This window comes from Megalops cyprinoides, chromosome 2 (genome assembly GCF_013368585.1).
Source record: "Megalops cyprinoides isolate fMegCyp1 chromosome 2, fMegCyp1.pri, whole genome shotgun sequence".
In the NCBI taxonomy this organism is placed as follows: domain Eukaryota; kingdom Metazoa; phylum Chordata; class Actinopteri; order Elopiformes; family Megalopidae; genus Megalops; species Megalops cyprinoides.
In genome coordinates, this window is record NC_050584.1 from 20,227,621 (window position 1) to 20,251,772 (window position 24,152).

At 41.7% G+C, this 24,152-nt stretch overlaps 1 protein-coding gene across 1 annotated transcript in view; it reads left to right on the forward strand.

The window, feature by feature from the left end:
* The window catches only part of LOC118773090 (plexin domain-containing protein 2-like), a 110,015-nt gene that overhangs the window by 30,875 nt on the left and 54,988 nt on the right, over window positions 1–24,152 (forward strand). The window contains exon 2 of the mRNA XM_036521844.1: window positions 14,999–15,216. Within this exon, the coding sequence (XP_036377737.1) occupies window positions 14,999–15,216 (218 nt within the window). The remainder of the gene's footprint in view (window positions 1–14,998; window positions 15,217–24,152) is intronic.

Below are 24,152 nucleotides of genomic sequence, written 5' to 3' on the forward strand. Positions count from 1 at the left end.
CCCTGTGAAAGAGGCTGTTTTCTTTCACAGTTAGTCAACAAATGCAGGAGATTCCCAGAGTTATCTCCCTCAGCTGCCTCTATAAGTATGTGAAAGTGAGGCGTCAGGAAGAGTGAGAGGCCAGGAAGAAACGCAGGGCATGGTACGAAAAAAGCAGAAATTCAAAACCAAGACCTTTCATGGGCGATACCGTGTGCAGATGGTTTTGTTGTCATACAAATATTTCTGATGATGTGGAATGTTATTATCTGTGCTGACCAGACATGCTGCTGGGAGGAGAATGTTGTTGACTTTGTAGGTGTATTACAGTGAGTCAATGTGAATTTTGTCCTTTTTCTTAAAAAAAAAAAACAAAACAAAACAAAAAACGCTGATCTAAAAAGCAAAAAAAGGCAGAATAACTGCCACGGAATTGATGAACTAAACTGTCCTATTGATCGTCTTGAACTTTTATCTGGTATTAGCTCAGATTCTCCTTGACTTGTCTTCTGTGGTTTGGCTCGCAGGATTCCAGCCTTAGTGGGAAGTGGCAGCTTTCTAATTAAGGCTAAGTTAGGAGCAACCCACCTCTGTGTTTGTGCTGCGGTCGTAATGGTGTTATGTGCTGGCAACAGGAATACGCTCAACAATTGTTGACTGAGCAGCAGAGAACCAAACAATGTAATTTATTCTTGGTGGTAGCTTTCACTAGAACATGTTGACCACTTTTTTAAATGCCTAAGCTAGAGATGGACAGATAATTAAATGACCGCATGTGTCAGAAAGGCCACCAGTGTCACTGTGTCCTCGAATCTGTGTTAGATAAAACAATGCACATCATTTAAGGTATCTGAGGCCTGTATTTGATACAGAAATGCTCGCTCATATATTGAAGGCCCAGGAATTGCAGCACTGATGGGTGTCTGCCTCACAGTAACCTTACCTGAGGCAACTGTCATTGGCGTGGAGCAATCGAGCTCAAGAATCAAATTGTCTGATCTGTTTCCAATTTGGGGGTGGCTGACACACGGTCACTCCTTCTGGCAAAAAAGGACAATGTGCCTGTGCTTTCAGCGGGCACCTGCAAACACGTGTATTCTTTACAGAGGCTCAGTGTGGTTAGGCCTCACCTGGTCTGTGCAGGCAATCCTGTCACTGAAAGTTGTGTTTCCCTGTGAACACAGAAGAGGTGAGCAATAGGAAGGACATAGGGGTACTGTAGTGCCTTTGTTCAGGCCTACACATGGAGTTCAGGCAATCAGTATAGAGCAAGCGTAGAGTGGGAGTGGGAGCCCTGATGAATGATGGGCTTGAGGGAGGCAGAAGGACTTTCTTTCAGCGTTGCTGTCTGTAAAGGAAGCAACGGGAGACAAAATTGCAGCGCCTCCCACAGTCCATCCCTGGCAGCTGTGAGTCCAATGGAAATGGAAAGTCACACACACACTCACTTGTTTACTTTGAGGTGCCCTTTGTCTGAGAGACATTGCTGCGCAATTAACATTTGTACAGGTCAAAGCTCCTCTGTTGGTCTCAGTGGCTTGAAAATGACAGTCATTAGCCTAAAGTTAGTTGCTTTGTAATCAGGGTGTCAACAACCTGCCAATCTGTTGACTGTGTGTTGCTGTGCAGCATATGTTTCATGTATGTACTTGATGGGGATTGTGTTCGGTCACTTGGGTTTCAAACACAAAACTGTTGTGCAGCACTTTCTTTTTACATTTTTACACATCTGTATGTTTTACACACCTATATACTGCAGCAGAACCTTTCTGCTTAACTGTAACATGTGAATGTCTGAAAAATTATCCTTCTCATCCTGAGTCAGTGACCCTCTAGCTGCTGTCAAATGTCCATGAGCTTTCACGAGTCTCTTAATTAAAACCTGAACATAAACTGGAGGGTTACAGTCATGCAGAAAAAAAACTACTGTGTTGGCTACCCATTGACTAATGTAAAAATTGACCAAGACCAACTGATTAATCCCTGGCTGTCTTTAAGTGGTCAGCTGGGTATTGACAAGGACTTCACTTTAAAAGGATTACAGTGCCGTGCCGTGGTGTGACAAGTCTTTCCAGTTCTGTGTCTGAAACCTCTTGTCTACAAGACTCCTGTCTCGTAGCGTTTGGTGATAATCCTTTACAGTGATCCCAGAGGTGTTTCTCATTGCAGACTCGCCACATGCATGTTTCACGTTCTCCACCTCACAGTTAGGATGTGGAAAAGCCATCCTACTTCTCACAGAAGCCTAACATGTTGTCACTCTCTCATTTAATGGACAGCTGTTCAAATAAAGTGACAATAAGCAAAACAAAGGGCAAAAGTGTGATGGTCTTTCTGTCAGAGTGCCTGGTTCTGTCTGCCTGTTTCCTTGTTTTGAGCGGCTTTGGCAGTGTTCCAATCCAGGGCAAGTCATAAAATTGGATCATAAATGAGTCGGCAGCAGAACATGTGGTACCATTTCAGAGAGCATTGTATCTTCCCGATGTTGCTCTGACATGCATGAAATTCACTCCATGCAGCTATTTATTACAGCTGCCTCTGTACCTCATAGCTCTCTTTGATATTGCAACCCAGGGTCACACAGAACAGTAGTAAGAAAGGCATATAATACATGAATAACTTCCTCCACGCAGGTTAGATTTAGGGCACTGCAGCTGAAAGCATTGTTATTGTCTCCAAAGTAGTATTTCTGAATGGGGGCACTAGTATTTTCTACTCTGTTTACAGGGCTCTTGAGGCAGAGCCATTCAAGGGGATAAGCCAGTCCATAACAAGGACCAACAGAGGGGCAGGAATTGAAGCGGGGTGACATTTCAATTTTAGGGTCTGTTGAGCAAGACCTCAGAGGGCATATGTGGACAGAGACGGGATTGCTTTTTTTTTTTTTTTTTGTATAAATGTCCTGAACTCAGAGAATCCCTCTCATATATTGACTGTCCTCTTCTGTTCCCACATTGAGTGTTCTGCTCATTTAACGCTCCTTTAAGACTCAGCGGTGACGGTGGTCTTGAAATGCACATAGTGAAATGAGCAACATTATAAAACAATTACTTTATTAAATATATTAATTAAACCATATTTATTTGTCTATGAAGCATCTAGATTGCAAGAAGACTGGCTGGTTGTACATATTATTGGATGAGGAGTTGTTTGTTTAATCAAAATATGCAAATGCTAAACAAGAAAAGTATGTTGAAAAAATTTAGAGAGCAACAACAAATGAGTCCCAAAGTAGTTCTGTTTAATACCAAACATTTTTGACAAGCAAATGAATAAATTAAGATAAAATCATCTCTTGAAATCATGCATCTGAATTTGCAGATTTGGGGTTAGTTGCCTCTCAAATTCACCTTACATACAGTCAGACATATTAAGACTTAACTGTCCAATATTCATTTTTAAACCATTACACAAAACAACATCTGATCCTACTCCAGTCCTCTCCCTGTCTTTCTCTCTCTGCCTCTTCCTCTTTCTTTCTCTGCTCTCTGTCTCTCCCTCTCCCTGTTCAGAGCCTATGTGTTGACCAGTCAGAACTGAGTGAACCACTGATTATATAAAAAAGCCACCATGGTGAAAAGAGGGTGCATTGAATCACATGGTGGTTACAGTCATGGTTTGTGACCATGTGTTTAAGAGGGAAACAAATATCCCTCCTTTTTCAGAGCATAATTTGTAAAGGAAACCCTTTTCAATTACAAGCGACCCAAAAAGACTGCAATTGTGTAGTTTGCAGTGCTGTTGAAAGCATACTTTTCTCCTCAAAAACACGGTTGTGAAGTTGGTGTTAACATTATGTGCCATTAATCTTTCAAAACTGTTCCGGAACATTCCTCCAGAGGCCAGGCTGTTTCACTTACTGACAGTTTAGGGGGGCGTCGCTATCTAAAGCATGAATGATGCAAGATTATACAGTGTCCACTCTGATCAGTACCACTGTTAGATAATCGAGCACTGGTGTTTTTTTTTTTTTTTGAGAGTAGCCAGCACACTTGATTTTGTCTTGTGACCTTCTAGATGAGCTTATTCCAGCCAGAAGGGAAAAGAAAATGAACATTAAGAAAAGAGTAGTCTAAGGGGAAAGAAATCTCTCTTAATTTAGTAGAAGTAACTGTCAAAATAATTTGGCTTTGTGAGATTAAGAGTGTTTTGTCTTAGGGCATTATCATTGAGGTGAAGCCATGTTCTCCTTAAGGATATCGGCAGCTTTTCTGTACCCATTTTCAGTATCAGGCACACTGCTGTCCTTTCTGGGGGCCATGGTGCACAAAAGTGCATCAAGGCTATACTTTGCGTAAGGCTTGTGGGATATGGACAACATGTTATAATCATCTGTGGTTTCCTTAAGCTGCATTTTGAAACCCAGGGTTTTACACATGCGCAATCACTGTTCAGCCACATGTCCTATTTGACGGGGACTTTTTAAAACTATTGTTACCGTTTCACAGTGCCGAAACTACTCATTGGGACCCAGGGCACATACCGTAAATGCCTTTTTTGAACACTTGAACCGGGGCCATAGACAGATAAGAGCAGAGCCATTAAAATGGTACATTGTACAGTATACAGGCCTACGCACCTCTGCTGCCCAGTTTGACATTAGGCAGGCTTGTTAATTCGCTCAAATATCCTGGAGCAATGTGAGAATGCAGCATTAGTCTTGATCTAATTAATTCCCTGCAGGTTTAATGTAATTACTGCTTTGGACATGTTGAGATTAGATTTTTCTTATTAATGCTTCTTTTTTCTTTCTCTTCTGAATTCTGTATTTAGTATTTCCATATTAGTATTTGTATTGTGGGATTTTTATGACAGTTCCAAACATGTTCTACCATGGCATTGTTAATTGTTTTAGAAATGGACTTGTATCCCCACTTTGCAAACTGATTTTTTTTTTTTTAAACAGACAGGCAGGTGTGTTTGGTAGCTCATACCATGAAGTAAATAAGGCATGGACAGAAAAATGAACATTCATAGTCATGTTTTAGGAATTGCGGCTTGTGTGATTTGTGATTTTGGGACTTATCCTGTGTTTATTTAAGTTTCCACTTTGGACAAACAGAGTGCAGGCAAGACAGATGCAAAGCATTAAACACCCACCTTGACATGCTGTAACTTCTCTGGGGTGCAAAAGAAAGGGCCAGGAATATTCCTCTGAGCTCCTGTAATGTTCCCTGCATGTTTAATGTTATATTAGGCCAAACATTGCTCCCAAACCATCCATGCACAGTCCCATCCCATTTAAAAACAGCTGTCTGCTTTGTAGGACTTCTATTTTTCTTCGGTGGCATAAACAATGATGAAATCCTCAAGTGGGGGCCGTGAAAACAACGTCTGTCCGGAGAATTCATATTTTATGTGATATTGTTGCAGCTGTTCAAAACAGCTGATGTGATTTATTCATTATCCCCAATCCATCTCTGTGCATTGTATTGCCTTGTGAGTGAAAGTTTGGCAGGACTACACACACTAAGCAAGTTACTTTTACACACAGTATTTTCATTCTTTTTGTGTGCTGCTGTTCTCCTGAAGTCCAGGCATTCAGCTGGATTTAGAAACACTATGCCTGAATTTGGAATAGGCCTTGGTGGTGCAGTATCTGCATTCCAGTATTCCGAATGACTTGATCATGCTCTGGTGCTCCCCTGTAGGGTATAATACAGAGTGCACACACATTGCCAAATCTGGTCCAACCAGCTTCAGTCAGTGTTTGGCCTCTTTTGAATACTCAGCCATGTAATGTGCCCGGGACTGTAAAGGACAGGTTCTGACAGGACTCTCCACACCAGTGTTTTTAACTCTAAAATCAGAGATCATAATGTGTGTGAGCTACACTGAAGAATACCTATATATCTATTTTGTCTTTGTTGTTTTTTTTGTTTGTTTTTATTTTACAAGCTGTGGAAATCCCAGGAGTAAGTGGTACTTACATTTTAGTCTTTAAATATGACTTAGAGCCATTGGAATCTCAAGTGTCTGCAAGAAATGTAAACAAGCTCTTAACATACTAACCACCTTGTCTTACCTTTTTGTCGTAAGAAAATATGTACAGGAGGTAAAATATATGGAGGATTAGACTTTTTAAAAAACATGAATGGGAGAGATCATTGTTAATACAAAGTATAATTTATACTCTTTCTAAAGGAGGCCAGAGTGAAAGGAAACACACACAGAAACATACACAAACCTTTTCAATTTTTTATGTTGTATGTCTTGCCTAAAGAAGAAATTGAAATATTAATTAATTTGCCAAAGACAAATCAAAGCTCAACTGGCTGTTTTTGCAATGCAGTATACAGTTTTGCTCCTTATAAATAACCTTAGTATTTTACACAATAAGGAAAGTTGATTGCTGTGTTTTTTCCTGTCAACCAACAGTGCTGAGGATGTAAGATTTTGTGAGAAAGGTCTTTATAAAAACACCCCTGAATTCAATGACTAACCAATCAAGAAGGTAGCTGGCTAGCATAGTAACAAATCAAACAATCATTGAATTTGTGTGACTGTTGAGTGTTTTTTACTCAACTGCCACACAAAATGAATGCAACTGACGCTGGACTAATCACAGTTTCTTTATGATGCACAATATCCTCATTGGATTATCAACATCACATATTTCCTCTTTGCTTACAGTAAAATAGTGAGTAGAAAGGATGTTTCTATGAATTATTGGGTACTGCACCTACTGCTGTAACATCCAAGTAGCTCAGTCCTGGCATGTTTTTTTTTTAATCATTTTTGTGGGAAAAGATCCAAGTTCAGGCCAAACATTTCCTTGGTTTTATACTCTATGAAATGGATTACCAGTTCATATCTCTAAGATACCATCATGTGAGTCTGGCAGTCCATCCATATGAATGCAGTAGTGAAAAGTATGTATTATTGAAAATGAATCAATGTCCTGGGCTCAGGTGAATGTCAGGTTTCAATGTCCATGTTAGGTTTCAGCATTGAATAGGTTTTGTCTTGCAACTCCACCATTTGTTCTTATTTCTATCAGAAATGTCTGTACATGTCTTCCACACTGTAGATGTGACTTTCCTTTTGTTCTCAAGTTTAGCTTTGACCTTTGTAAATAAATCCTTTTCTGTGGAGTTTTTTTTTTTTTTTTTTTTTATTACTACACAGTTCAATATGTGTATGTGGTGCAAGAAAAATATCTTAGCATGGTAACAATTGTCATGTCAAACTTTTTTTTATTAAGTTTATTTGACAGCAACAGTTCATGTTAATCGCATTTTGTAAACGTGCAGAATTAGTCAAAAAGGCTAGTTTTCATCCTCAGTCCCTGCGCATAGTTAAAAGACATTGAAAAGACGTTACAAACAATAAAAAAATAGATAAAATTACAAATATGAGCAAATCATAAGCAACAAATGCACATGGGAAGCCATAGCATAAAGGTAGAATATAAAGCAGCAGAGCAGATTAGATGGGTAGGGTAGAGTAGGGTTCAGTTCTCTGGTTCCAGGTGGACCTGTAAAGACCTTTAACAGGTACTGAATCAGTTCTATGCTTTGTCACGGGGAAGTCTTTCCCCTGAATAAAATTACTGCTTTGGAGTGATTAGGAGGTTTAGGTCATTTATGATACCCTGGGCAAAGTCATGAGGAACTGTATGCTATGGCAGTGTTAGAAAACATGACAGCCGTTTTCCATATTTTCTTTTGTGAAGCACAGTTTCCCCACCCCCGTGATTGTTAGTCTCAAATGCCCTTTAACTCACTCTGTGTCCTTAAATCCCAGTTTCCTCATTTACATGCGAACAGAAAATTAGACTGACCCTGTCATTCATTTTCAGGGACTTCAGAATGCTTGAATCAAAAATAATCTCTGTTTTTCTCTATCCTAGAGAGTCAAGATGTTATTCCCTAAATAGTGTTTTGGCATTTAAATTTTTTTTTTTTCAGTCCTTTTCTCGTGAAGGTACCCCTCTTTAAAATGTACCACATTTGAGTGCTCTTCTGCATGTTCATGCTCTATAATTTCTGCTGTTGCTTATGCCTCATTTAATACCTACAATTTACTTGTCTCAACTCTCCAATAACCCACATGTTTTCTTCTGGGTTTTTTTTTCCATCTGAGAATCTACTTCAGCTTGTTTGTAACCCAAACTGATTGAAATGGGCTGCTTATTAATTGTGATTCAGTTTTAGCGAATGTGTAATACCACGCTCCCTCAGAAGAACGCACCTTCATAATGATAAAAGAAATAGTAATGACAATCGCATTAATAGTGTTGACTTCCATTTAATCATATTCAGCTCCTTACCTAAGTGGTACGTTAAGTTATTGCTGGCCATTTTATTTTATGAAACAATAGAGCATTATGGAATCGGAACATCAATATTTCAGACAGCCATTTTCAGAGTGCATACCAAATGGGGTACAAGATTAAAGAAAATGCAGAAATGTTGGAGTGCATTAATGAATACTTTGAGGTGCTTCTACGGTCATTGTCTTTTCATTTCCACCCTCAACCATTGGACTCCAGACTCATATCTCTTCCCTCCGGCGGAACGTGTCTTTGGTTGTGTGAGACCTAGTGTAAGCCCTGCCAGTGGGAGGGCACATCTATCAGACTGGAGCTGGCAGGGTGGGAGATTTATCTGGGGGGAGCTTGTCCAAAGTGACTGCAGTGGAGCGCTTTAATTGCTCAGCTGCGCCGTGGGTGGAGCCGTGTCGTTCAAAAGTCTTTCCTCCCTAAGGTGTGTCCGGGTTCGCGCTGGGCTTTCTCCACCCGGGGCTGTTTTTCTCTGGCGTGTCCCGGCACCTCTCTGAGCATCCCTTGTCGTTGAGATGCGCTTCCCATAAAGCCTGTGTCTGAGGTCGTTTTCTTCTGTGTTTAAAGTAAGAGAGTGTCCTTTAAGTGCTGGGGATGCAGCAGGAGTTCGCTGTTTGTGACAGTACTTGAGATTAAGAGGGACTCAGTTGAGAGCACCGTCCTTGCCTGACTGACTGTACTGTTGTGTCAGCATATAAAGAAAGCCACCCATTAACTATGTTCATGATGAGCCAATCAACTGATACAGTATCACACCCCCCCCCCCCCCCCAAAAAAAAGGGAATTATCATGGAAACTATTGCAGAAAAACTATGCCGAATTAAATTAAATGCATACCATGAAATGAACAAATGCATTATATTATGAATGCTAACCACGGGGCATTAAAGCATTGAACATTAAAACTAATCAGTTATACACAGGATAGACGAGTGTGTACACATGTCCAGCTAAATTGAAATCAAAAGTGCCAATGAGTGTGCCAGAGTGGATGCAGAGTGAAGTAACCATTGAAGTGTCCCATCCAGCAGGAAGTCCAGCAGAATCCTGTGGGAGGGCGGATGGGGCCGCCAGGTCCCAGTGCCTCACTGCATTCCTGCCTCTGCCGAGATTATTTCGGCTTCCTCGCACCGCCATGAACCGCCGCTGTGACTCAGGCAGGAGGGCTGCTGGAGGGCTCTTCCTGGAGATTAATTAACTTTTATAAGACAAGCCATCCTTAAAATCTCCAGCATGTGACCCTGCGGCAGGTGACCCCAACACTGAGATTAGGACATTTGCTTGGAAAGATGGGGGATTAAAGAGATGATCATTTGTAGGGACAAAACTGTTTTTCTAGCCATTCTTAGTTTAGTAATCATTGATGATTGACATTTGAAAACATGCAGACTCACACCAAATCATCAGTGAGTGTGTATTTAGTGGAGCCATTATCTTTGTGAAAGGTAACTAAATTGATGTGCCCTTGATGATGAATTTAACTACCCATTATTCTATTGAATAGGGAATTTGTATATTTGCTTCTGCCACATGTTTTTTTTTTTATTTTGCTTCATTTCTCATTATCTGTCGCATTCTGTTTTAGCAGTAATGTGTAAATCTCAGCTGAAGGCCCTTTCTGTCCTTCATACTCCTAAAGCGAGGGTATGTCATACAAAAGGAAATGAACTGACAAGAACTGAAAAAGTCTCAATTACCTGGTGTTTCATTAACAACTCTGAGCATGTGTGAGTCTGTTTAATCACCGCCAACACCCTCTCCAGCAGCTCGGCCAGATGTCAGCTGTGTGCTTTCTTTAGATATAGAGGGAGCACATTTACCATGCACATGAGAGTAGAAGACATCTTTTTAATCTGAGCATATTTCATTTTGCATCGCTTGCCTTAGACACCTGCCCCTCTTATTTCAGTTTGTCAAAGGTTTTGGCTAATTAAAGTCCTCTTTAATTCACAAGTGTGAAGTGCAGCGGGTTTAACCCATAAACATTGACTAATGGCTTTGCACCAGGAGACCCTGAGCAGTCTTTGATGAGCATGCTATCATTGCGTGATGTAGGGCTGTAATTTTCGTAGGCTCTTACCGAGGTAGGGCAAACAGACGCTGTGTGATCATGACGCGTCAGTAAAACTCCGTCTGCAGGAAGGCTACCTTGAAGTCTGGAGACGTTCAGTGAAAGTGCCTTCACCAGCCCAGCCTGCCAGTCTCGAAATAGGAAGCAGGTGCTCGGTGTAGCTGCAAGCCAGTAGCATGTGTAAGCAATTCAATTTTATTGCAGCCTTGATCAGACAGGTATTAATTCCATTGAATTTGATAAATTTAGCACAGGTTGGAGGTTACAGCTGTCTGCAAGCAGCTGCGAATTACAAAAAAGGAAACACGTTCTCAATGACTAGAACTGCAGCTTTTGTCACCATTTGCAAGACCTGTAACCTGTAAAACTGAGGTGTTTGTGTGGGCTTTTGTAGTTCAGTCAGTTTTAAAAAAGGCTTTGTTTCTAATGTGGTGCACACAGGACTCCTATCTGGACTGCACAGGCTTGTTAAACTACACACAAAACAACCTGATGTCCTCACACGTTACCTTTGGAGCCAGAGAGAGGAATTCAAAGAATGTTTTCACTTTCCTCAGTGAAAACTGTCGGAAAGCACTTGTGTCATTGGCTCGCATGAGAGCCTTTGGGTTCGATGGGAGACATTACCTTTTGGCACCCCAGGGGACGCTGCCGCCAGTCGGTCGACGCTGTTATTTTGTCTGCTGTCATTTGCAAACTGTTTTTGTGACCTGGAGGGAGAGACCCGTGTGGCGAGCACACACACTTTTTCCAAATCACTGTGCAAACCGACCTCAGAAGGCATTATTGAATAATTGTATATCAGAGTAGTTTTTCAGTAATAACTTTTTCATTTTTCATCGGACGTGCAGAAATTTCATTTATAATTCTATTTTACTGCTTTTTTTTTCCATGCAGCCAAGTGGTATGCAAGGACAGTTGGTTTCTGCTGAGCAACTGTCTGGATTTTTGGCAAGGACTGTTGGTACATTGATGGAAGATTTTGCAATGGAACGATGTGACAGACAGATAATGCGGGGAACAGAAGGCAGCTTTGGAGCCAGCAAATGGAAGAGCATTCCTGTCTAGAGTACAGCCTTGCCTAGGAGTGCCCAGTCACTGCGATAATTCAGATGGGGGAGGAAAGAATCTGAATCTACCTGGTCCCAATAATAGTCTTAAGACAGACAAAGAAAGAATAGTACGTAGACAACAGTATTCGGACTGATTTTGGATATTTTCTACGATTATGGATTAGATTAGCAGAATTCACATTCTAAGGAATCTTTGGGTCCAGAGAGAAATGCAGGTAGCAGATTCGTATACTCTGCATTGTGTGTTGAGTCTGTATTGTATTGAGTGACCAAACAAAGGACCAGCCCTGCATGATAAAAATGCAAGACATAAACATGGAGATGATTGGACCTGTAGAGATTTCATTGTGGTGTGCCACAAGAGTGGACATTGGTGTTAGTTGCAAGTGTAACTGATTTCAGTAACAAAGGCTGTGAATTATAAACAGTGAAGTACGTATGTTCATAGTCAGTTCAGTGAAGTTGAGTGACAAAATAAAGGAAACTTCTGGAAAGGGCTTAATGCAGGTGGTTTTGCTGCATCATCAACATTGACACCTTAGACTCCTGGGAAAAATAAGAGCATTTTGGACATGGCATTTTCAAAATGGCCCAGTTTGCCAAATGTTGAAGATGTATATTCCAGACCCGACAAAGGGCTTTTACAGGGTGAGAAAAGAGCTATGCTTCCAGGGAATGTGTAGGTCTCTTTTGGATTCAAATGTACAGTGGCAGTACTGAAGGGTCTAGCGGGACTACATTGTCTGAAAACGTAAGTAATGAACTTTAGTTTGTGAAGACCGAGAGAGTGAGTGCCTGCTTGGATACAGGAACTGCTTCAGACACCTAAGAACAACCGGAGTGAGATCTGCATAGTAATTAGAGCAGCCTAATACAGTACATGCACAAAGTAGCCCTTCACTTAGACTTTCAAATGAGATGGGTTTCTGAAGGGGGAGGGGTGTCAGTGTCTTTCTGTTTTAAGTAGGTGGACAGATTTTTGGTTTTGGTCTTTGACATTCTTTTATGCAGCTCGCTGAGACATTTTACCAGGGAGATGTGTCATTGGAATGTTTTTAATCAACTGTGAAAAAAAAGTTACCTTAGTTATTTTTTTTACAAGAAAGAAATGTAGTTTTGTCCCAAAATCTGTACCTTATTTAAGTACATTTTTTTCTGCAATTTTTCCAGTTAGTGTAGTTTCCAGTAAACCTAAAGAGGATTTGCGGTGTGAGACAAGTTCCCTCCTGTGTTCTGTGAGTCACAACTTTGGGATCACAACTTTGGCATCCTTTGTAAAGCCTCTAATCGTATTCCTATTGTTCATCTTATTCTTACTCTTACTGTGCATCTCTGAGTATCCTGAGTTTAGCCAGAGTTTGCTGTACAGAATGAGAACACATTCTGGGGAGGCGGGGCAGTTTTCAGTTATTGAATTTAACGTCTCATTTAAATGGTGTTGTGACATACATAGGTCTGTAAAGTTAAAGGTTTTCTTCAGCTTGAATGCCAATGACAGCAATCACATGTTAGTAAAGCAATTAGCTTGTGGCTGTTCAGTTTTGTAGCTGGTTACGGTTGTCAGATATTGTGAAAAGATGAGCAAAAGATGAGATCAATCTCATTTCCCACACACAGCAGCTATTGTAACATGCCTGCGATTCGTTTGGATGTGGACAAAACTGGCAGTTGCACGTGCTTCCTTTGTTGCTTCTGCTGTGGGAACAGAATCAAAAGGGCCCTGCATGGCTAAAGTTGTCTTGTCTTCAGACAAAGGACAAAGTCACCATCCACAATGTAAGCCTGGCATCTGCATGTGTAACGTCTCTACCTGCCGAAATATCCAGTTTCTCCCTCAAGGCCTACACTGACAGTTACCTGTCTCCTCTTTTCATATCCACATCACCTGAATATCCTCTATACCTTCCCAGAGGACAGTGCTGTTAATTGACAACAGGAAAAATTAAGGCATCAGTTTCTGCCAAATGTAATTCCTATGATGCAGACCCTGGACAGCAGAGTTTGGTACTGATGACAGGACAAAACCCATGTCCTTTATTGGACATGAACATGGTAGCAAATGTGTGATTAATGTCTGACAATAAAAAGTAAAAATAATATGTGCAGTTGGCTTGTTCCTTAGCTATTGCTTATGGCAGTGATACAGCCAAACATTGAGTTTTTGGATTCTGCATGGTATTATTTGGTTTGGATTGCATTGAAGTTCAAATCTGGGTCATTGTTGTAGATATTTTGTTTGTCATTGTGATCCATCTGATGGATTTTTCTCTCCCGTTGGTAGAAATTACACATTGATTCGAGAGCCATTGCCTTTTTGCACCTCCTCCGTCTCTCCCGATACTATTGCCGAAGACGCCTCTGTGGAGTCATTACCTTTCAGGTCTTGCCTGCCCCGACGTCTGGGCTGTTTACTCTGCTGACGGTCATTATGAAGCCGCACTTTCAGCTTCCACTTTATGCAGAATTAGCATCCTAAGCTCCCTACTTCACTTCCACTGGCTGTCACTCCTGCTGAAAGACGCCTGTAAACTGCCTAGGCATTCCGACGCCGCCAAAACGGGGGAGGCGAACGCGCTGCTGATTAAAATCAAGCTCTTAGGGTTTCCGTGACAGAATAGCGTGAGGCGCGTTCTAATTTATGGCAAGGATTTCATTAGCGAGGATGTGATGGAAATAATAAGGACATCTGTAAAAATTACAGCGAGCGGATGAGTCAGGAAGCCCTTTTGGTAAGAGAGTAATTAAAGCTTGGGCCTGGAACAGCGGCAGCGGCCCGATCGGATGTCGCCCTGCTATCTGAGGCGATAATCTGCCTTATGTCACACTCCGTCCTGTCAACCTTTTAATACCTCGACCCACTTACCCATGGGGGTGGGCACCCGTGAGGCCAACAAACTTATTGTTGTGACATTTTTGCTGTTTTGTCTATTTGGTGCTTCTAAAAGGTGTGTTTTGTTCCCTGCGCCAGTCTTAATCTGTCTTATCCCTGCGTCAGCTTTCTGCTTCCTGTCACCATGTCAGAGGCTCCCGGCATGGATGAGTCGACAACACTGTGGTTTAGTGGTCTGTGTGGTGACTGCTGAGTCATTGCTAATGTGCTTTGTTTTATTTTAGTCAAAGTTGGACTTTTCAGCAAAGTAATGAAAATGTCTGCAGGGATAAGTGAATTATCAGAATTCATGCCCAGCCAACAGAAGCTGTGCTTTTTATTATTTATTTGCTTTTTTTTAGAATTGGATAGATGCCTGCAGTATTATTTTGTAATGGTGAATGGGATGCCCTTTGTTCCAGCTTTATTTTTAATTGACAGTAGATATATCAAATAAATTCTACAGCAATCAGGGCTTTGCAATTTGAGAGGTTCTTGGTGTCTGAACCTAAGGACCTTATCAGTAGGGCAGCTACTATGGCTAGGGGAAGAAAAACAGCAGTTTACTGTGTGCACGTCAGCAAAGAGTGTCCTCACCTGGTTAATTACATTACATGCGGAATGTCATATTGCTGTCTGTCTGAGCACACAGGGGACAAGCTTCCTGGCCAGTCTGAGCCACCATCCTCACTCTGTTCCTCTCATCTTCCCTTCACTCCCAGGGGTGCTGTACACACACCTTCCGGGAATGCCTCGCTCGGAGGAGACCTCCCCAGTGGACGTGAAGCTCTACAGCAGCAGGTGGAAACGCTGGCTGTCGCTGCCGAAATCAAAGGACAATAACAGGGCCAGCCAGGACCAAGACCAGGACAGCAGCGACTCGGACCGCTTCCCTGGCCTGCTCTCTGACGAGGACAGCGACAACAGCTCTCAGATCGAGGTATGGCAACCACTCGCTTGGGAAACAGCTTGTTGTTTGAGATGAGATTCAAGTCAAGGAGGCAGTGACAAGTCTCATGTTGAATATGTGGTTTTCTTCAAAGTGTTTTACAATGAACTTGAACTCCCATAGGGCAGGAACAGCAACCAGATAAATCAATACAATTTTAAAATTAGATTTGTTCATAACAATTTAGTCTAGGTGGTCTTGCAAGGGAAAATCAATTGAAATATCCTCACGAGAGGCTGATTATACTGTATAATCATAGAAAATAAGACTTAGGCCTTTAAAGATAAATGCTTTATGAACAAAGGTAGGCCTTAGGTAATAATTAAAAGTACTGGGAATGGATTCCCAACACATTCAAATATAGTATAACTAATCCTGGAATTAAAGTTCACACAGGTATAAATTTGGTTGTGGCAAATCACAATGTGGATGGTTATAGTTTTCACCAGTTTTAAATGAAATAGCTCCCCATTATATTTCCTGGGCTTTTCACCATTTCCGAGGACCCCGGCAGTGGCATGCTGATGCCGTGTTATCTTCCCTGGTTTTCAGGATGGCAGTGTTGTGTAAAAGACCGCTTTGATCACTGCCTTCCCCGGCATCACTCACAAGAGTTATAATGAGACCTCTGCCAGTATTCATCTTTCAGCAAATACCCCCTCATTTCCGTTCTGAGATACCTACCTAGCAATGCTGAGCTTTCTTTCAGAAAAAGCTCGCTTATTACCCCCCCACACACACACCTGCCTTTGGCCTCCACGTACGATTCTGTATTGATTTCTGGTCTAATAAGAGTCTGCTGGCAAATTGACACCTTTCCAACACATCCTGTTTCAGGTGCCTTTAACGACCCTCATTAGAAAAGAAAATATGAGGGGGGGTGTAAGGGGCGGGGGGCAGATGAAAAGAGTAGACTACTAAGGTAAACATTCACAGCCAGCAGGTTAATCACACATTTCAATTTCTGTCATCCCACCAGTGATTACAGCATTTACATGAGCACCTGCTTTTGATTGTTTCTTTCAATTTCCTGTTGTCATGTCCTGTTGCACAAAGAGGGAAAGAGGAAAAGAAAGAAAGTAAGAAAGAAGAGAAATTTTCCTATATGCTGAATGAAGTTCAGAAACTACAATGAAACTACACTACTGCCCCTCGTTGTCCCTTTTAAACTGTGAATATTCCCACGTTAATATTAATGTTCTGTTTATATATTTTCATTAATTTTTTGATGAAACAAATTGATGGTGTATCCTTCATTTGTAACGCATTTCCATTGCACTTTTTCTCTTGGCAGACACAGTTGCCACAGTTGCAATCCAGTGCAACATACAAAGCATGTCTTTACTCAGATGCATAACGATAGGTTGTAAATTACCTTTTGTCTTCCCCCTCATAATAACCAAATCATTTTGGAATGAATGTCAAATAAATTAGGCTTTGATGGTGAAGGCAAGCTGACAAACGGATGTCTTTGGCCTTCGTCATTTCCATCTGCTGCTTTCAGGCAATACACGACAATTGTTTACCCCCACCATGACAGCTAGGGCTGCAGCACCGTTCGTTGATGTGAGCGCGGCAAAACGCTGTGAATCACACATCTCCCCTTGAGAGCCACACATGTTGCAGCGCGGTGCTCTCAGGTGTCATGGTTCCCTGGGGGGTGGGGGGGGGTGAGTCTCCCAGCTGGGGGACCTGCCACTGCATGCTTGACGATCCCACACTGTGGCGACGCTGACAGGCACGGCAGTGCCTCACTCGGGCAGGCCCCTATGTGAACGGCTCTGATAGAACACGGTGATAACCTAGGCATGTGTTTTTCACCCAGACAAAATTGTTCAAATATGCAAAATCGGTACCTGTTGAGTACAGAGTGTAACCAGCAGTTTTTATGAAATCAGCATTTTGTTTTCTGTAGGTGTTTGTCAAGATTCACGTCTGTGATATTATATCAGAACTATCAAAATTACCAGTATCATAAAGGAAATAAACAGCGATGTTGTGCGTGGGCTTATCAGGAATTTCACTGCCGCATTATTCTGAATGTAAATATGTCGCCTGATTGTCATGCCATGCCTTGTAAATTCCACACTTCATTATCAAATATATAAGCAATGCCTCCAGAGGGCTGTAACCAGCATGTACAGACACAGGGGGCCAGCAGCACAGCACTGATCAGGGAACCTGTGCAGACTAGATTAAGCAAGCTCTGCCCCTTCTGTTTTCACCTGTTTAGCTACATACAGTATATACGGTGTATTAAACATTGGCTCATTAATTTGATTTAGTATAATGTTGTGTGGGAATGCAGACCTATAAAGCGGTTGCCAAATACAGCTTAATGCATAATGATTTTTGCCGTACTTAGGAGAGATAATCTCATGAAAATATTGCCGCTGCTGCTGACATTAAGCAAATATTTCTATTTTTAATCAGGCGGGTAAGAGTTATGTGTTTGTCGAAGCCAAAAATATTGCAGGTCTAGACATACTTTGCATGAAGATGTTCCCCTGAAGTCAGTATGTGCAATGCAAGTAAGTAGAATATTTTATTAGTAGAATTCATTTCTTATTAAGTTTTACTGTAACAAATGAAATATTAATGATATTCTAGTACATTACTGCTGTGTTGATAATAATTCTCCCCTTATGATTATAATTATGGTTTTATTGCAGTCTTAATCCTGAATTGTGCTCCAGTGTTTCAGAACTAACTTTTTTCAGAGGTTATTTTATGTCTGGAGTTCAATGAAAAAAGTGTCTGTGTGTTTGTGCTTGTGAGCGTGTGTGTGCCACCTTCTGTCATGTGTAAGTGTGTCTATGTGTATATGCGCATATGTGTATGTGTGTGTATGTGTGTGTGTGTGTGTGATGTGCATGTGTGTTTTTGTGTACATTCCATTTTGCATTGTGTGTATTTGTGTGTGTGTATGCCGCTTTGTGAATCATATGTATGTGTGTGTGCGTCATGCATGTGCATGTGTATGCAGTAGTACTTTTTTATGAAACACAGGACAGGATGTACTGTGAGGGTCCATGCAGTTACTGTTGCCATGGCTGCCGGCTTTGATGTTTGACCTAGAGAAAGCTCTGTGATGAAGTCTTAATGCACGTGTTTGAAGTCAGCCTCAGTGGACGTATGATAGCTCATGAAACACACAAGAATTTTATTAAACTATGTCTTCAGTTCAAGCTTACAAGGCAGCATCTCCAGCTCCAGAATTGTTTCACTGCGTGGATCTGAGAGGAGGTGCCCTTGCTTGAGCTGATTTTGTTTTGCTAACGGAATGGCATCACACAGATTTGTAATATGCCGTACCTTTCATTAAAGCTCTGGCATTTTTCTGTTCGCGGTAAACTAAGGATTATTAAACGGCATGATTGCGTACTGCAATGATTTTCTATCAAATGAGCGGCTCACAGGTAATTGCCGTCTTGCAGGGAAGTCCCGCGCGGCGTTTTTCAGCTCGTATCCACCTGCATTCGCCCCTGCTGTCTGCCAGCAAGCTGCTCCTGCTGCTTCTGTTGATGCCGTGCCTAACAAACCTCTCCTCCGTGTTTGCTAACCAATCAGTGCCTTTTTCAAATCAGCGCCTGATTGCCGGAGACTGCCGTTTACGGTGCTCTTCGCGCATTGGGGAGGTTTCGTTTTGCTCCCTCTCGTGCCTGCTTCCCACGGTGGGGCACATCCCTGCTTGTTAGGGTCCCGTAAATGAACTGAGCGGAGCCACGGGGGCGTTAGGCGTGAGGCAGGTGTGAGGCAGGTGTTGTGTAGCCTCCTTCAGGTTCAGGCTATGGGCTCTGCTCTGCGCAGCAGCGCAGAACAATTGCAGGTTACACTGAGGCCCAGATATCTTGTGCCTGCAGCGTGTTTTTTAGGTCACACGTACAGGCACATGTGGAGAAAAAGAGGCCAATCAGGAGACTCTGCATGTTATGCTGAGATTTGCATTCATGGAAACGTAGCTTCATGGAAATGCACCAAAAACAAACTGATTGCCAGTTCTCTAACATCATAAAGTATGTCTTCCCAAATGTGTTGTAATACATTCTTAAGGAAATTAAACTGTCTACACCCAAATACTCACACCCACTATGAGCTATGCAACTAATTTTGCTTAAATCGATACTACCCAGAATTTTCAAAATTCCTTAAGTGGCCAATATTTAACAGATTCCTTGAAAAACTCACTTTTTCAGAAAAGTTGTCCAAATACTATATTTGGGGCAATTGCTTGGAACTGCCTTGGTCCCTGTAGAGATCCTGTCATTGCAATCATGACTTAGACCCCAAAATGGAATAGGAGAAACCCGAAACATTTGGACATCTTTGCTGAAAAACTTTATGGTTTCAAGGGAATGTGCCTGTCTGGTAAACTATTTTACAGACCTTTTTCACGGGGAAAAACTGTGTTGGAATGACTAAAAATGGATATAGAATGCAGGTGAGTTGTTTGATATTTATTTTGATCATTTTCAGCATATGCCCGGAACTCTCATCCAGGAATTACTTATATATGCATCATTTGAAAACATATGGCATGTAATATGATATTTCAGAGATTTATGTGGTTTTTACCATAAATGCCGGCAGAAAAATGCCGCACAGTTCTATGACCGTATGCAGTCAACCTTCGGAACATGTGATCTTAATCAGTGTCATTACACTGAGTGGCTGATATGCGATGTCACATTCACGCTGTCGGATGCCATCAGTCACGTTAGAGATGGGACAAGTTCAGCACCCTCCCAAGCAGCCCTTGGGAATTTCCATTGAATTTCAGTGCGCCGTTGCATCAGCTCGTCAGGATCCCAGACAAATGAGCCTGTTCTCTTCCGTGTCCTTGAATAAACTCAGGGGCTTCTTTTTTAAGGAGCTACAAAATCTTTGAAGGACCATTTCCTGTTTTACTTTCACTTGAGTTTATACCACAGCTCTGTCATAAAACAATACATTCAGAATTGGAATTGGAATTGCTTTGGGCACCTGAGGAAGGATGCTTGGTGTGTATACTGAGCACTGATGTACATATGTTTTTAATAATACATACAGCTCATGGTCCATTTAGTTGTTTTTGCAGATGTCATCATGGTGCCCAGTCATATTACTCTTATTTTTAATAGTAGTAGTAGCGGTATTAGCAGTCGTAGTAGTTATTATTCTTAATTTCTTTTTTCCCCAAGCAGACACCAAAGAGATTTACGCAGCTTACATTGTTGCATATTATATTATTGCATATTATATTCATACAGCTGGAGATTCTCCTGGAGCAATTCATATTAAGTACCTTTCTTTAAGGTTCAAAGGCAGTGCACCTGGGAGTTGAATGTTTAACCTTTGGGCAAAGGCCCGGCTCCTTAACTACTACACCGTTTTACTTTGAGGAGATGTCACACTGTCTTTGGTCTCATCCCTACTTGAAAGGATGAATTTATTGAGGCCCCTGCTTTCCTTTGTCAAATCATCCAAATCATCCAAGCCATCCCATCAGGGGGTATATGAGCCAGTCTACCGTCTCGCCACCTGAAGACAAGGCACTCTGCCCTTAATTAGCCAGGGGGAAGAATACTCAAAAATATTCTCAGTATTCCTTTAGAGGTCTCCATGAGGCCACATTAATTGTTTGTACCCACTGTTTATTTCTTACAACCCGTTCAATGTAAGCATCTGAAAGGCAAGCCAATTAAACCAAGCTTCCGCCATTCATTCATCAGGAAGCTGATTATGATGCAGTTCGATTTCAGCTCCCCAGTGGGCTCTGTCACAGTTACTGCCAGGTAACATGGCGGCTGAGGAGCAATGGATCACAGACATTATCCAAAGAAAGAAGATGGGCCGTATGAGTCTTACCTTTCTTTAGTGCTGGCCTTGTCAGGGTCTGATTTATGTGTTTGCTTAACTCCATTTAGGATGAAAAGAGTGACTAATGGATAGTGAGGTTAAACTAATGCGGGTTTCACTCTTATAATTTGCTGTTGATGGAGGATAAAATGTGAGCCCTCATAGATTTTGTGGTGCATGGCGGCATAAGAGTGCAACATGCTTTCTAAATTAAACAATTTTTTCACAAGTTCTATATTCATGTTATCAATGAAATGTTGCAGTTAGTTGGTTACTGGTAATTGCCATTTTGTGAGCTTGTGAGTTTGTACCCTTTTTAGCTCAGCAAAGGAACACTTTCAGTGTAGCTGAAACTCGTTGTTAAAATCAGCAGAAGTTCAGAACCCAAGCAAAATCAAACAAAGGCAGCAACCAACAACTTACCTTCTTTTGTGTTATGGTCATAAGGTAGCTCTGTATTTATCTTCTCCTTGAGAGCATTGTTATGCAAAACTATATTGAATACTATCACGGAAATGTTATGTAGAATTGTATTGCACTGACACTGTATGCATATCACTGGAAAAAATAATATGGGGAAAGTATGAGGCGTTATCCGTTCTCACTTTCTCTTTTTTTGTGGAATGTTTAGAATGCTTATTGCATTGCACTGATGCTGTGCGCACATCACTGAAAAATAAATTAGTCCATTTCTCTTTGAGGGTTTGAGAAGATAAAAGGTACAATTTTGATTGCGGGCAGATCTCATAACCGCTCTCGGATTTCTGCTCGCAGTCAAGCCCTGCACTGGAAGGGGGCCTGTTTACAGAAAGGCTTTGGAGAGATGTAGCTGTCAGGCAGGTGTGAGTGAGTGCAGGAACATTTTCTCTCACTCCACATAGGAAATCCATCACAGGGACCAGGAGTGGAGTTTTTTTTATTTCATAACTCACAACTTAAGAGTCTTTAAACAGTCTTGGAACAATTCGACAGTTGTGCCATAAATATTGGTCATTGCTTAGAGACAAGATCATGCAGGAGAGACAAATTTGAACTGGGCAAGAGACAGGACGATGCTGGAGAAACAGACTGAAAAACAGAAGTAATGCTATATCTGAAAAGTGACACTCTCCAAATCAGCGTCCAAACGACAGCCATGTTGTGCCCATATCACAGTAACACCTCTGTGCCAGCTGAGCAGAAGAGAATGGCCAATATGTGCCAAATGAGACCTGCACACCAGGTGCAATCTTATGTGCTTGTTTGTAAGTGCATTTAAAGATAAATGTTAAATGCTGAAATCATATTCAGATCTGGAATTTAACCATCACTGCATTTTGCATGCATGGATCATATTTGTACCTGAGCTTCTTGACAGTGTGGAGAGGCTCTATAGGACAGCAGCCCTGCCCCCCCCCCCCCTCATCCCCTCTCCTGCTGTAACTGCCAAACCTCCTGACTGTGTGCCACCTCATAGTGCCTCTGCACTGGCCCTGATCACTGGGGCCCCTTGTTCTGTCCAAATGCCTGACTGCGGGACACCCGCCGTCTCCCCCGAATGTCTCACTCTAGTCAGGAGATATCCAACTGGACAGCGTTCCCCTCTGGGGGGAAGGGGAGAGGGTGGGGGTGGGGGTGTGTGTGTGGGGGTGTGTGTGTGGGTGGTTGTGTTTCCAGTTAAAGAATGCTGCATTTTTTCCCATTGCTGATGTCCCGTGAAACATCTTGAGCTCATTAGCAGAGACGAAGATGCTCTAAAACCTTACTTCTCTGCGGTGGCTTTCTTTTTAGTGCAGGCCTTGCTTTTGCGCTCTAGAGAAGAATACTGGGTCAGTGTGATCCGTTGCAGAGTGTTTGCTTAAGATAAAAATGAAGTGCTGTGAAATGACTGAGGCAGAGTTTGGTTTAGGGTTACCAATTAATCTAACACAATTATCTTCCTGCACTTAACATGATTTATGGTTTTTAATGCATCTCAAGCACATATTCTGTGGACCTTACAGCACAGCGTATTTCTTTGAGTAAAAGATCACAAGTCACTGCATTGTGTCGTTTGTCCACATCAATACATATGCAGCTCTCGGAAGGGAAAAGACAAAAAACTGTAGGTGAACTCAACTCAAAATGAAAGGCTCATGGGAGACATTAAGTAATAAGCTTGTTTTTATTGTTTTGTCTCATGTGTCTTTGGAAAGCATGCCATTGCAAAGTACACGGCATATATACTGCAACCCCTGATTTTTAGGCATTGCATAACATGGCGTCTGGAAAAAAAAGATCTGCACATGGTCTCTTTGGTCCCAGTGCTTTAATACAATTGAACACTGTATCTACAAAAGCAGCAAAATTCAATTAGTGTAAAATGGATAATGATAGACAGCAGTGTCAGCACTTGCATGCCTCTGTCTTTATGACACAAACTGAATTACACAATAATGGCATGCTTTGTTTTTTTTCCATCAAACAACATTATGAATTATAGAAATCATGGACTGATAACAGTGTATCTTAACATGGATATATGTTCATAGTTTTTCAACATGACTAAAGTCATGATTGTATGATATGAAAGGCCTGCACCTATGATTAGATCACATGACATGAAGTAGTTGGAGGGTGAGGCTTCGTGAACCATATTGATAAGTAATCTACAGTACGTGGTAGATCCACTTCTTATGACATTCATGAGGTCTCATTGCCCCACCCCTACTGGAGACATACAGCAGGGAGAAAAGTTGGGCATGACTGGGGAGCAAGCTGAACAAGTTTGATTGGGGGCGGCAGTGTTGCAGTGTAGCATAGTGGTAAGGAACCGGGCGCGTAACTGAAAGGTTGCTGGTTCAATTCCCCTCTGGGGCGCTGCTGCTGTACACTAGGGCAAGGTACATAACGCACAATTGCCTCAGTAAATATCCAGCTGTATAAATGAAAATTGGAACGTAGGTAAGTTGTTCTGGGTAAGAGCATCTGCTAAATGACAATAATGTAATGATTGAGATGTTAGCTGAACTGGCCTGGATTTTACATCCCTTCATTGGTCTGCTCATCATTTCTGAAAGAAGGGTGTTGTGCTATCAGAGGTATGTGAAAAGAAATAATTACATTGCTTC